The following is a 14,158-nucleotide window of genomic DNA, read 5'->3' as shown; positions in this document are numbered from 1 at the left end:
GACTCTCTCCAATTTATCCACATCCTTCTTGAAGTGTGGGGCCCAAAACTGGACACAGTACTCCAGATGAGGCCTCACCAATGTTGAATAGAGGGGAATGATCACGTCCCTCGATCTGCTCACTATGCCCCTACTTATACATCCCAAAATGCCATTGGCCTTCTTGGCAACAAGGGCACACTGCTGACTCATATCCAGCTTCTCGTCCACTGTCACCCCTAGGTCCTTTTCCGCAGAACTGCTGCCTAGCCATTCGGTCCCTAGTCTGTAGCTGTGCATTGGGTTCTTCCGTCCTAAGTGCAAGACCCTGCACTTATCCTTATTGAACCTCATCAGATTCCTTTTGGCCCAATCTTCCAATTGGTCTAGGTCCTTCTGTATCCTATCCCTCCCCTCCAGCGTATCTACCACTCCTCCCAGTTTAGTATCATCCGCAAATTTGCTGAGAGTGCAATCCACACCATCCTCCAGATCATTTATGAAGATATTGAATAAAACCGGCCCCAGGACCGACCCTTGGGGCACTCCACTTGATACCGGCTGCCAACTAGACATGGAGCCATTGATCACTACCCGTTGAGCCCGACAATCTAGCCAGCTTTCTACCCACCTTATAGTGCATTCATCCAGCCCATACTTCCTTAACTTGGTGACAAGAATACTATGATCTCTGTGTCCCACCGTGCAGAGTGGGCCAGACATTTCTCTGCCTACACTTGGCAGGTGCTGGGTGTCAGATACTCCACAGGGACTGGCAGGGACATTCTCCATGTCTGGATAACAAATTATTACTTGGAAAACTTTCCCAAGAAGATCCAATTTGGAGAATTGCAGTTAGTGACTGTGAAGTGGATCTGGCCCAGCCCGGCTCCTGTAAACACTCAGTTCAGGCCCCAGGGAGGAAAGAAGGTAAGGAACTGCTGGATGGATTCAATGCTCTTTACCACCATTAATTAAACATGATTGTTCTCTCTCTCTCTCCGGCTATCCACTTCCCCCGGCCCCACCCCATCCCCAGTGCTCTTCCTTGTCTCTACATGGCCAACATCCTGTCCAGTTTCTGTTTCTCTGTCCTTGTCTGTCTGTCCAGCTCAGCCCCTGTGTTTAATTCTGTCTCTGTCACTTGCTGTCAGTCCAAGATGCTCCCCACCCATCAGCCTTTCTCCAGGTCTCTCTCTGTCCCTAGCATCCCCCATGGCCATTATCTCTCTCGATATTTCTAACTCCCACTCGTTGGGATCTGGCTTTTCCCGGCCAGGGGCTGGGGAGGGGCTGGGATGACCGGTGAAACAGCGCTGGGGATGTCCGAGTCACTGACCCGCCTTTGTCTGTTCTCTGCTAACAGGTGTGTGTGAGAGGGGGAGAGGGAGAGACCGGCATCCTGCAGCAGAGGTTTCATGATGGCAGAGTTGAGCACAGTGTCCCTTCCCCCAACATTGTTTGGCCTAGATTATGAAGTGGAATATAACGAGACTGGATGCCCACTGGCTGATGCACCACCAGGAACCATCTACAGCATCACTGTGCTCATCTGCCTGTTCGGGCTGGTGGGGAACGGGATCGTGCTCTGGTTCCACAGCTTCCACATTAAGAGTGTCCAGGACTTGAACCCCAGTCAGCACGGTTCGTTGTTTGACCAGAGAGAGACAGGCAACACCAGCAAGGTCTGAACTCAAAGCTCCTTATTGAAGAGTGCACACAACAATAGAGAGCAGCCCATCTCCAAAGAGAACCAGCCAGCCTCTAAGTAAAACTAATAGGTTTTTATAGACAGTTCCGTCGCGTCACAGATTTATTCATAAAGCAGCCCACCCCTCCCCTATGTTAGTTAAAATCCTCTTTCTCTATTATGCATGCACTTCTACCCCCTTATTGTAGATAACTTTTAGCAAATCGCAATGCTTCACTAATTTTCTTATCGGTATGGGTGTCAACCAGGAGACAAGGAGTTAAGAACAGACATAACACAAAAACAAGGAGTGGAAAACAGTGCCTCCTATCTCAACAAACTGTTCCCAGAACATTTAGTACAAAAACGTAGGAATGCAGGCCTCCCCTTTTTTCTTACTCCCTGCAACTTAAACAAGTATTCTTTCATTCTACTTATTTTTTTTTTTAGGGACTTTTCCAGCAACCTTTATTGGCCTGACTTTGGTTCGGTTGGCATAACTGCTTCATATTTAATTTTTTTTACCTAATAGTCCCCCCTTTGCCCCTAGAGTGCCATAGGGGAACTCTTGGGATATACTGGTCTCTGTGTGGAGTGACTTAGAAATATTTACTGGTTGGTAGGGCACAGCTTGGTACCCATTTAACAGCCACATCTTAACATAACATACAAAACTATTAGGCCACAAATAATTACAACGGCACTGCGAAGCAAGTTATGTAACTAGCCACCTATGTTTGGAACCCAATTGAACAAATTGCTCCACCATGAGTGGATTCGCTTTTTTTTATGCGAGTTGCAAAAAAAAAAACATAAGGTAGTTTGCTCTTTCTTAGGTGGCGTTATAAACGTCCGGAACATACACACAGCATTCTTGCCCAATTAACGCACATGTTTCTTTTTGAGAGGCTAGCAAATATTTAATGCCAAGCGGTTTTGGAGAACCATCTGCCTTAGTTTTTTTTGATTGGTTGCCAAATTTACCAAGGCATTGGCAGTAGTATTTGCCATTATTTTTAACATTTTTTGAAGTCTTATGACTCCTTCCCCAATACGCCAGGTGGCACCTCCCCAGGTGAAGACAAATCCTGCACAAGCACTCATCCAATCATTTAGGGCGCACCAAGTAAGGGGGTGTGAGTCATTCACATTTTTTTAGCCCTTTTTACATTTTTGATTTTTTATTTTAGGGAGACGTGTGCGGTATACTACAGGTGGTTCTAACCAAGCCAAGTAGCAGGATCCTCTCCATGAAGGAGGGAGGGCTAGGTATGCCTTGTTACCACACACCCAGTATACTCCAAAAAGGGTAGGAGTGACTTTGGACCAGGTATTATTAATAAGTTTGTACCATTCGGTCCAAGATGGGAGGAGGGAGAATTTAGCCATGGAGATCGTTAGAGGAACATAAACACATAGTATGAGTTGGCAGGTTATACCCAAGCGTACAATTTATAACGTAATGCTTAATTAACTTATGTCCTTTATATAAAATATTTTTTTATGCAGATTGCACTTGTTACCCACGAATTTATACCACGCGGAGGTGCAAGAGGTTGCCCCATTCAGGAGAGAGAGATTAGGACCTCTTTTACTTCCAAAATGAGTGCCATTAAAGTAGGCTGCACACTCACTATTACCCAAAGCTATTTTCCCTTCTTTTAATAGGCACCATTGACCAACTTGTTTTTAAACTATTAGATACTTGCTTTTAGAGATGCCGGTATCAGCCCAGGTAATATTTTAATTGCCTGAAGAATTTTTTTAGGAAGGGGTCCAGGTCATATTCATTGCACTAAGGGGAATAGGAACCATGGGAAGACCTTTGTGGCTATCAGCTGGCATTAATGAACAACCAGCATGAGGTGTTTTGTAGGGCTGGCATACAAGATTTCATTTCATGGGCAAGACGAATAAATGTATTAGAGCTGTGTGATTCTATAGTTTTAACTTTTTGTACCACCAAAAAAGAAAAATAACAAATAACAAACAAGTTAAAAACACAAGAACCCAGCTTAAAGAGCAGGGCCAATTTTTTTTAAGAGGACACTACCAACTTAAGGTTTTTCTTAGCTGCAGCCAGAGCTTCAGGTCACCCAAAGGAGTGGTAGTCCATTTGTCTTGAGCACAGATGTCGTCCGCTTCTGATTCACCCGGTTTACGGTGGGGTGAATGTGCATAGCTCCCTCGAAGTCCAACGCCATCTGCTTCTGGGGAACCTTTTTCCAGGTCAGGTTCCCTAGAGGTGCAATACAGGTTAGCTCCATCAGTGGACAAGGGAGAGGTTACTAGCATTTTACTGGTTTCAGAGTAACAGCCGTGTTAGTCTGTATTCGCAAAAAGAAAAGGAGTACTTGTGGCACCTTAGAGACTAACCAATTTATTTGTGCTCAAATAAATTGGTTAGTCTCTAAGGTGCCACAAGTACTCCTTTTCTTTTAGCATTTTACTTTGTCCTTTCCCCTGCTGTCCAAAAGGAGGAAAGGAAAAAACCCAGAAGAAGGGACAGGGTGATCAGTAGTCGAAGTGAAGTCATCTTGATGTGGAGGGGTCTTTTTGCAGTAAGAAGCATGGGTCCAGGCAGTCAGTCCTTGGCACTTTACAGCAGTGCTGGTAGTTAGCAGGACTTAATAAGGGCCTTTCCAGCATGGGGCCAGAGTAGTCTTTTGTTGATGGACCTTTCTGTAGACCCAGTCATCTGGTTTTAACAAATGGCAGGTTTGCTCAGGATTCTTGAAGCAGGACTTCTTTCACCTGTAAATGCAGAGACCTAACACATTTCATTAATGTCTGGCAGTGTTTTACAGATCTCATAGCTGCTTGGCACATTCAAGCCCCCCTCTTTCTTGGCTGTCAGCCAAATCCTAGCTGTGAGTAGTGTCCTTAGGCAGGCCAGCGTCTTATTTTTTGGACCGAGCTACAGCGATGAATTAGCTCACCCTTTTGAGGTTTTTTTGGGTTTTTTTGGCTTTTATTAACCTGCCAAGGAAACTTTTTATTTACATACCTTTGTTTAAAAATGAACACATATACATTGCCCATTATACAGCACTTTAGTCTTATTGTTCAATGTATGCCACATACACCCTTCTAGGAAAATGACTTTATTACGGAGCTTTGGAGCAACAAGCCAGGACAAGCACACCCACTTTTGAGGAGTCCACTTGGTACAACCTCTGGTGTCCAATAGCCTTTTTTCTTTCCCAACCCTCTGGCTAGAAATTTGAGGTAGCCAGAAGGATCCCATGTATAATATGGGGAGTGGGTTAACCTTTCATGTCCTTGCTTCCAAAGACTGTTGGTGTGTGAATTTTAACAATTTTTTTTTAATTAAAAGATCTGGACAATTAAATTTTTTTTTACTTAAGCAAATGTATTAAACTTTAATATATCACATTTTCCTGATATTATTCAAACACTTTGTATTCCAAGTTGAATAAAACAAGTACCTGCATTTTGATTTAACCCTTCTATTTAATTTTACACTAAACTGTCCTATGAAAAATTAAACACAGCAATTCTGGCCACAAGACAAACACCACAAGACAGGACATAGAACACAGAACATAATTCCTATTGTGCTAGTAAATTCATGAGATGTTGAATTGCTTTTCAGCTGGCATTAGTTTTCTCTGATTTTTTGAAAGACAAAAAGAACATAGATCTACCCCTTCTGGGCAGTCAGTCATTACTTAAAATATTTCCTTTTTATACAAATACCCTTGATAAATGCAGGCAAAACAGAGGAATTACCCATATTTTCTTGTATTTGTTTTATAGGCAGCCCATCAGTTAGGTAATTTACATGAAAACAAATTTTTTTCAGCTTGCTTTTGGATTCACAGCTTAAAGATTGTTACTTTAAAAAGGGCACAATAAACTTTACCAGACTTTTGATTGCCTTTTACTTTTAACTCCTGTCTTTACAACACAACTCTAAAAAGGAAAACACCAACTATTGTAGCCCCTTACAGTGTAATAGGATCTTAATTAAGTAGCATTATATATTTACATTTTTTATACATTTGGGCGGTTAAATTTTAATAAAACCCCATATGTTCTTTTAGCTAATTTGACTAAATTTTTTATAGCCAAATGATTTCAATCACATAGTTTCTTTGCCTGGATTTATTTACAGACATTTCTTTTAAAAAAAGGCCCATTTTCCTTTCAGAATGGCTGCAAAGAAACCAAAAATTCTTTTTCTTTAGCATTTTTACAAATTTCAACTGATAATTCCCTCCAGCAACTACAGAGTTAACTTTTCACTTCAACTGTCTACATCCTCAACCTGGCTGTCTCCGACACCTGCTTCCTCCTCTACTCGACTACTTATCTCATAGCTTATGTGGTGAAATATCCATTTTGTGTGAAGGTTGTTTTTATTTTCATAATGTTGCTATTTAGCATGCTGGCTCTGTCGACGTACAGCACCAGCCTGTACCTCCTGATGGCCATCAGCACTGAGAGGTGTCTCTCCGTCCTCTACCCCATCTGGCACTGATGCTGCCGGGCAAAACGCTTGTCTGCCCTTGTCTCTGCCCTGCTCTGGGCTCTCTCCATGCTGGTGTCCTGTCCAGTGGGTGTTTTTTGTATTGTTCTTTTAGATGAAAACTGTGTCAAATCCTTCCTACCCATCTTTGTTCTGAATGTCCTGATATTCACTCCCATCATGGTTCTGTCCAGTTTGACCCTGTTCATCAAGGTCCAATATAGCTCACAGCAACGTCAGCCAGGAAAACTCTATGCTGTTATCCTGCTCGCCGTCCTCTTCTTCCTCCTCTTCACTGTCCCTCAGAGTGTTCAGATCTTCCTCTCTTATCGTAACACATACAATCCCAGTGAGATATTTCATGTGCTGGCCTCTGCAAGCAGCAGCACCATCCCATTTATTTACTTTCTAGTCGGGAGCTATGGGAAGCGGCGATTCTATGGCTCCATCAAGATCTCACTCCAGAGGGTTTCTGAAGAGAAGACAGATTCCAGAGAAGATGGAGAGACCACGAGTGCAGAGCCAGTGGAGGCGGTCACTTAAATCCATACAGCACCCAGCCTGGGAGACCCTGTTCTGAGGATGGAAATTTCTCTAGATCCCAGAATCAAAGAACTCAGAATGGGAAAGGACTTGGTAGGTCACTTGCTAATTCTTCCCCATGCCCACCCAGAGCAGAGTCCTTCCCTAGAGGAGAGCCCCAGGGTTCTGTGCAGTTGTAAAGAACAACAATGGGTCACATGAGGCCCAATCTGCTCCCAGTGGAATCAGTTTGGAAAGTCCTATTGACTTGAATGGGATCAGGGTCTATTATGGTCTGATCTGCTTTGTTCTAAAAATGCCTCTGACATGTAATTTCAGTTTTGGTGTCAAGTTTTCCGTGGTATCACCTGGTGAGTGTTATCTCTTCTGTAAAGAATTAGTGTTGAGAACATCTCGCAGCCTCCCCACTTTCCCTGTAAATATGCTGAGTAAAAATTCAATGGCCTGGAGAAATGGTGGGGGGGGAATAATAGTAGCATGACTAGGACTGTCCCCATGTAACTCATTCCCCAGCCAGCTCCCTGTGCAGACACACTCCCATGAAAGGCAGGGGATCGTTCCGTGCAGCTCTGGACTCCTGCTGATCCCAGCTGATATTTGAATAGTTCACCTTTATTCCAATGGAAATAATACAAACTAACAATCTACTAATCAAATTCAAACTCCTCTACTAATATTGCCAGGCACCAGCGCTCCAAAATGACCAGGCTAACTGCCAGGTATTGCTCTCTAACTCCTCTTTCTCTGTATTCACCCCAGCCTTGGTGATTTGGGGAATGTGAGACAATCTGGGGAATTGATTTACAGGGTATAAAGTTGTTGTGAGTGTTAGGGGGCTTATTCCTTCACCCACTTACTTCCCTGGTCCTTCTCGCATGAACAGAGAGGAACAATACCCGAAGTCCAAAGGTGCAAACAATTCGATGTTTATTGGGGTGAACTTCCAGCAAGCATGATTCCAGTTTCCTTCCTTAATATCCTCCTTCCCAGCTCTGACACCACAGAGCCTCACACCTGTGTCCCTGTTCCCATTCCTGCCCTTAGCCAAACATGATTCCAACTTCTTTACTCCCATTCCCTGTTCCCATTTCCCCCTTTAGCAAAACATGATTCCAATTTTCTTACCCCCATTCCCTGTTCCCATCTCCCCCTTTAGCAAAACATGATTCCAATTTTCTTACCCCCATTCCCATCTCACACACCCACATGCCCACCCACACCCAGTCACTTCCTCATTGACTACAGATTATATAGTAAAACTTGAGTTCTGCTTAACTATACCTTAACCAATCATTTTCCTGAAATTTAACTAACCAATCCTAACATATTGTAACATGATTATGTAACCAATTATATCCCACCACCTCAATTAGTTTACACCCAGAAAAATTAATTATACAGCAGACAGGAACAATCACAGAACCAGACAGAGATTATAAAGACAAACAATAGCAAAGTGGGAACTATAATGACAAAACAATACAGAAGTGAGGATTTCACATCCCAGCTATTGATAAGTGAGTTCTTGCCAGACAGGATGCTATCAAACTAAGTTTCCTTTTACATTTTCTAGGCACTTCCCTTTCTCTGGAGGTGATAGGAATACAATCCTGTCCTGATAGTGCCTAACAGCCCAATAGCACCTTATTTCAATGTGACTAGTTTGGAATGTGAGGATGTGACTGTTCGCTTCCCAGCTTATGGCTGCCTCTGCTGTTTAGCCAAAGGCCTGAGCCTAAGCACAGGGCCACAAACTGTCACAGTAAGAGAAGGCCCTTACACTGGCAGACAGTGGTTTTGATTCTTTCTTTTATACCTCTAGAACTAGCCAAGTGATAAGAATACACCTAAATTCTGAGAGTATAGGCCTTTACAGACAGGCCTGAATATCTATATCCTTACATGAACTCTCTGCATGTAGCCGTATCTGGCTGCAAACATCATTTTGATTCTACAGCTGTTTTATTGCCTTGCTACTGCCTCTGTACCTCCATCTTGGACTAAATCCCAAGGGTTGGGGGCCCAGGGATACTCTTGTCTAACTTCGATGGTCGTCCATTCAAACGGAATCCCCCTGGAAACGGAGATGGCTGATGCCCAGGGCACACCCTTGTTTCAAGTGTGACTTCCATGGGGAGGTCACTAAGCAATAGATCACCTGGTGAGGGACTCTGAGCACCAAGGTTTCACCTGGCAAAGGAGATGGGAGGTTGTAAAAGAGAGGGTTTGTCAGTGGCCATTTTAGAGACCGAGATGAGGGCACTGACTGCAGGAGAGAGAGAGAGTGCCTGGCTCAGAAGATGAGCCATGTGCAGGATTGGGGACCCAGGACTCCCTGAGGGACTCTGACCTTCACCCAAAGCATACACCAGCATGGTGAGGAAAGCGAGGCAGGGAAATGTGCCTAGATTTCTTATTGCTTTGTCTAGATATGTATATTTCTTGCACTAGCTACCAGAAAGAGTGATTGGTTTGAAACCCTTTTGCAAAGCTCGTGTGTCTGTTTGTTTCACTATCACGACCCCCTGAAGAGGTGAACTGTAAACCCAGAGTGCTCAAAAGTTTGGCAATCTGGGAAAGGGTGTGTCTAAGCTACTAGGGAGTCTGGGGCGGGGTCAGCACTGGTGCTGGGGGTGAGGGCTGCTGGGCCATCTGGTCCCATTTCTGTGAAGGGGCTAACAGAAAGAGAGCCTGGGCCCAGGAAATGTGCCAGACAGGCCAAGGGGAGGGAAATGCTGCAGCCTACTCAGACTGAGGGACGCTTGAGAGCACAAGGGGCCCGTGGGGTGGGACCCAAACCCAGCAGCCTGGTGAGCGTCCAGCCAGGGGAGCTTTGCTAGGGCTGGATGGGACAATGTGATTAAACACTGTGTCACAGTCACTTTGCTCGGCCTGTGGCTGCTCCTTGTCTCTTGCCTGAATGGGAGCCTTTTGCAAAGGCCCCAATGTCCAGAAGGACCAGACCAAATGAGTTTTTATTCCTGTGGGTGCTCGTGGCATTTCCAGAAAGGTTCTTCTCTTCCTCCCAAAAGAACTGAAAACAAAAATTTCAGCAGCATCAAAACGTTTGGACGTTTTCCAATGAAAGAGTTTTGACATTTCATTTTGAGGCGACATTTCCTGAGCAAAACATTGATTGGAATCGAAAGGCCGTTTCAAAATGACATGGGAAAAGCTGCCTTTGATGTGACTGAATTGGCTTTTTGATGCACCACTTCAGCAAGAGATTCAAAAAAACCTTCAGTTTGGGTTAGAAACAAACTGATTTTCTTTTCCCTGGTTTCTCGGTTTGACCACACAGTGACTACACGGACGCTCTTACAGCAGCGTAGCTGCAGCGGCATAGCTGTGCCGCTATAAGCTCTCCACTCGAGACATGGCCTAAGGATGTAGAGAAATTGTATGAGGTTCAACCACATTGTCTGAGGATCAGCAGGCACTTCTACTATTACAAGCTATGTCAGAATCATAGAATATCAGGGTTGGAAGGGACCTCAGGAGGTCAGCTATTCCAACACCCTGCTCAAAGCAGGACCGATCCCCAATTAAATCATCCCAGCCAGGGCTTTGTCAAGCCTGACCTTAAAAACCTCTAAGGAAGGAGATTCCACCACCTCCCTAGGTAACGCATTCCAGTGCTTCACCACCCTCCGAATGAAAAAGTTTTTTCCTAATATCCAACCTAAACCTCCCCCACTGCAACTTGAGACCATTACTCCTTGTTCTGTCATCTGCTACCACTGAGAACAGTCTAGAGCCATCCTCTTTGGAACCCCCTTTCAGGTAGTTGAAAGCAGCTATCAAATCCCCCCTCATTCTTCTCTTCCGCAGACTAAACAATCCCAGTTCCCTCAGCCTCTCCTCATAAGTCATGTGTTCCAGACCCCTAATCATTTTTGTTGCCCTCCGCTGGACGCTTTCCAATTTTTCCACATCCTTCTTGTAGTGTGGGGCCCAAAACTGGACACAGTACTCCAGATGAGGCCTCACCATTGCTGACTTTCTGGGGATGGAGTGACATTCAGCTGCAATGGGACACATCTGGAGCTCGCTTGACACAGAGAGTGACAGCCTCACACTAATACCGTTTCCTGCTGCAAAACAAAATCAGCCCCTGAAAACGGCAGTACAAGGTTTGCCGGATTTTATAAACATTGTCACTCACACAAGTAGCTGCTGGTGCTCAAACCCAGGACTGTCCGTGTGTAAAGCAGATGTGATAACCATTGCATTGCATATCCATTTCAGCAAAAATGGGTCAGCCATTTCTGAGCATGAGATCAGGGGAAAATACATTCATTTGCTCATGTTAAAAGGGTTCCTAACTCTGTTTTGTCACAAGCCTCTAGCACCCTCATGCTTTGGAGCAGAGACTTGAAATGTTGCCAGAGGGTAGGAGGGGGGATTGCTCTGGTGTCAGGGATGTCCCGGACGACTGGAAAAAAGGCTAATGTAGTGCCCATCTTTAAAAAAGGGAAGAATGAGGATCCTGAGAACTACAGGCCAGTCAGCCTCACCTCAGTCCCTGGAAAAATAATGGACAGGTCCTCAAGGAATCAATTCTGAAGCACTTAGAGGAGAGGAAAGTGATCAGGAACAGTTAGCATGGATTCACCAAGGGCAAGTCATGCCTGACTAATCTAATTGCCTTCTATGACGAGATAACTGGCTCTGTGGATGAGGGGAAAGCAGTGGACGTGTTGTTCCTTGACTTTAGCAAAGCTTTTGACACGGTCTCCCACAGTATTCTTGCCAGCAAGTTAAAGAAGTATGGGCTAGATGAATGGACTGTAAGGTGGATAGAAAGTTGGCTAGATTGTCGGGGTCAACGGGTAGTGATCAATGGCTCCATGTCTAGTTGGCAGCTGGTATCAAGTGGAGTGCCCCAAGGGTCGGTCCTGGGGCCGGTTTTGTTCAATATCTTCATAAATGATCTGGAGGATGGTGTGGATTGCACCCTCAGCAAGTTTGCAGATGACACTAAACTGGGAGGAGTGGTAGATACGCTGGAGGGTAGGGATAGGATACAGAGGGACCTAGACAAATTAGAGGATTGGACCAAAAGAAATCTGATGAGGTTCAACAAGGACAAATGCAGAGTCCTGCACTTAGGACGGAAGAATCCAATGCACCGCTACAGACTAGGGACCGAATGGCTCGGCAGCAGTTCTGCAGAAAAGGTCCTGGGGTTACAGTGGACGAGAAGTTGGATATGAGTCAACAGTGTGCCCTTGTTGCCAAGAAGGCCAATGGCATTTTGGGATGTATAAATAGGGGCATTGCCAGCAGATCGAGGAACGTGATCGTTCCCCTCTATTCGACGTTGGTGAGGCCTCATCTGGAGTGCTGTGTCCAGTTTTGGGCCCCACACTACAAGAAGGATGTGGAAAAATTGGAAAGCATCCAGCGGAGGGCAACAAAAATGATTAAGGGACTGAAGCACATGACTTACGAGGAGAGGCTGAGGGAATTGGGATTGTTTAGTCCGCAGAAGAGAAGAATGAGGGGGGATTTGATAGCTGCTTTCAACTACCTGAAAGGGGGTTCCAAAGAGGATGGCTCTAGACTTTTCTCAGTGGTAGCAGATGACAGAACAAGGAGTAATGGTCTCAAGTTGCAGAGGGGGAGATTTAGATTGGATATTAGGAAAAACGTTTTCATTCGGAGGGTGGTGAAACACTGGAATGCGTTACCTAGGGTGGTGGTGGCATCTCCTTCCCTAGAAGTTTTTAAGGTCAGGCTTGACAAAGCCCTGGCTGGGATGATTTAGTCGGGGATTGGTCCTGTTTTGAGCAGGGGGTTGGACTAGATGACCTCCTGAGGTCCCTTCCAACCCTGATATTCTATGATTCTATGAAAAACTCTCCAAGAACAGAGAGGCAGTTCACACCTTATAGAGCATGTATCGGACAAACCCAGCCCAGCCTCAAAAGAACAAAGGATGCTGGTCTAGGCAACAACAAAAGGATCTGTTAGACCCTCGAGGGAGTCACCTCCTTCCTTTGGTCAGTTTGGAACTGCAATGAGGTAATGCTCACCTGACTCTGAAGGGAGGATAGGGGGCAAAACCAAGAGGGAAGAAAGGACATGATAAAAGGGAGACACGTTTGTCATGCTCTCTCTCCCACCTACATCTACAGACACCACCAAGTGACTGAAGTACTGATCAAAGGGGAGAGCCTGGCTGAAGAGCAAGCTTAAGCTGCTTAAGGTTGTTTCTGTGCTTTATGATTGGCTATGTGAATAACAAGTTATAATCAAAACCGCAAGCCAGGGCATATATGGAAACGGTTAAGAGGAACACTATTCACCTTGCAGGTGCATAACCGCAATATGACGTTAACATAAGATTGGACAATGTATTAAATGTTCCAAACTGCAAAGGACAAAATGAAATGATGGGTTACAGGTTTGTTTAAAGTCTTGCAAAGCTTTATTGTTAAGTAAGTTAAAGTTATTATGATGGAACGCAATATTTGATAATGATTGGATGGTATGCAGCTAAGCACAAAATGTTGAATGAGATAAACCAGGAGTCTATAAAGACCTAGAGATTGCAAACCATCTCAGGCCAGGGTGAGCTGGTGGGTGCCTGATTGGTAAGCGATTGCCTTTCTGTTTGTGCCCATTATTTCTAGACGTCTAATCTTTGATTAAACCAGTTGAGCTTGCCTATTTGATGTCTCATCGATCAATCAATCAAACCAAACCCATATATTACACTCTCCAATCTGCTAGGCAGGCTAGGGGTCAGCCTGGTCCTGGGGCAGCTGGCCTGTGGGGTCTCATTTCTATGAAGGGGTAACAGACCAACAGGCTGGGCCCAGGAATGTGTCAGAAAGACCAAGGGGAGGGACAAGCATTGCAGCCTATTCACACCAAGGGACGCTTGAGAGCTCAACAATCCAGTGGGGTTGGACCCAAACCCAGCAGCCGGGTGAGTGTCTAGCTGGGGTAGCATTCCCAGGGCTGGGTGGGACAACGTGAATAAACACCATGTCACAGTCTCTCTCCTACACCTGTGGCTGCTCCTGGTCTCTTGCCCTGAACAGGAGCCGCACACAAGTTCCAGAAGGATCGGACCAAATGGGTTTATCATTCTTTTGAGGGCTTGCAACATTTTCAGAAAGGTTTTTCTCATCTGGCCAATGGAACCTGAGTGCTGGGGGTGTCCACAGAAAGGGGCAGAATGGGGGTGGGGGTGGCAGCTCAGGTTCTGGCTACCAGCTGGGATTTTCAAATACCTGCACAGCACCCCTGCCCACACAGTCAATCCGGCCAGGTTCTGCAGCTCCAGTCAGGTCAGAGCGCAGCTAACTCAGCAGGCGCCAGGTAAGCCCCTCACCTAAGAGGAACTTATTGGCTGATCCAGAGACAACAACAGCTGCCCCAGACACTGCACTGCATGCTAATTAGAAAGGGCCAGGAGGTATGATTGTGATATGAAGTTATCT

General features: G+C 45.2%; 1 protein-coding gene across 1 annotated transcript; it reads left to right on the top strand.

The window, feature by feature from the left end:
• Positions 1-1,400: 1,400 nt before the first annotated feature.
• Positions 1,401-6,704, top strand: LOC311522730 (mas-related G-protein coupled receptor member H-like; the record flags this gene model as incomplete). Its single annotated transcript, XM_084632215.1, is given in 3 exon segments — positions 1,401-1,664; positions 6,045-6,170; positions 6,174-6,704. Coding segments are annotated over 3 exon segments (921 nt in total).
• Positions 6,705-14,158: the final 7,454 nt, after the last annotated feature.

This window comes from Lepidochelys olivacea (assembly GCF_965140295.1).
Source record: "Lepidochelys olivacea isolate rLepOli2 genome assembly, chromosome: 6".
NCBI classification, from domain to species: Eukaryota; Metazoa; Chordata; order Testudines; family Cheloniidae; genus Lepidochelys; species Lepidochelys olivacea.
The sequence above is the reverse complement of the archived record's forward strand: the minus strand, read 5'-3'. Positions and strand labels throughout refer to the sequence as shown.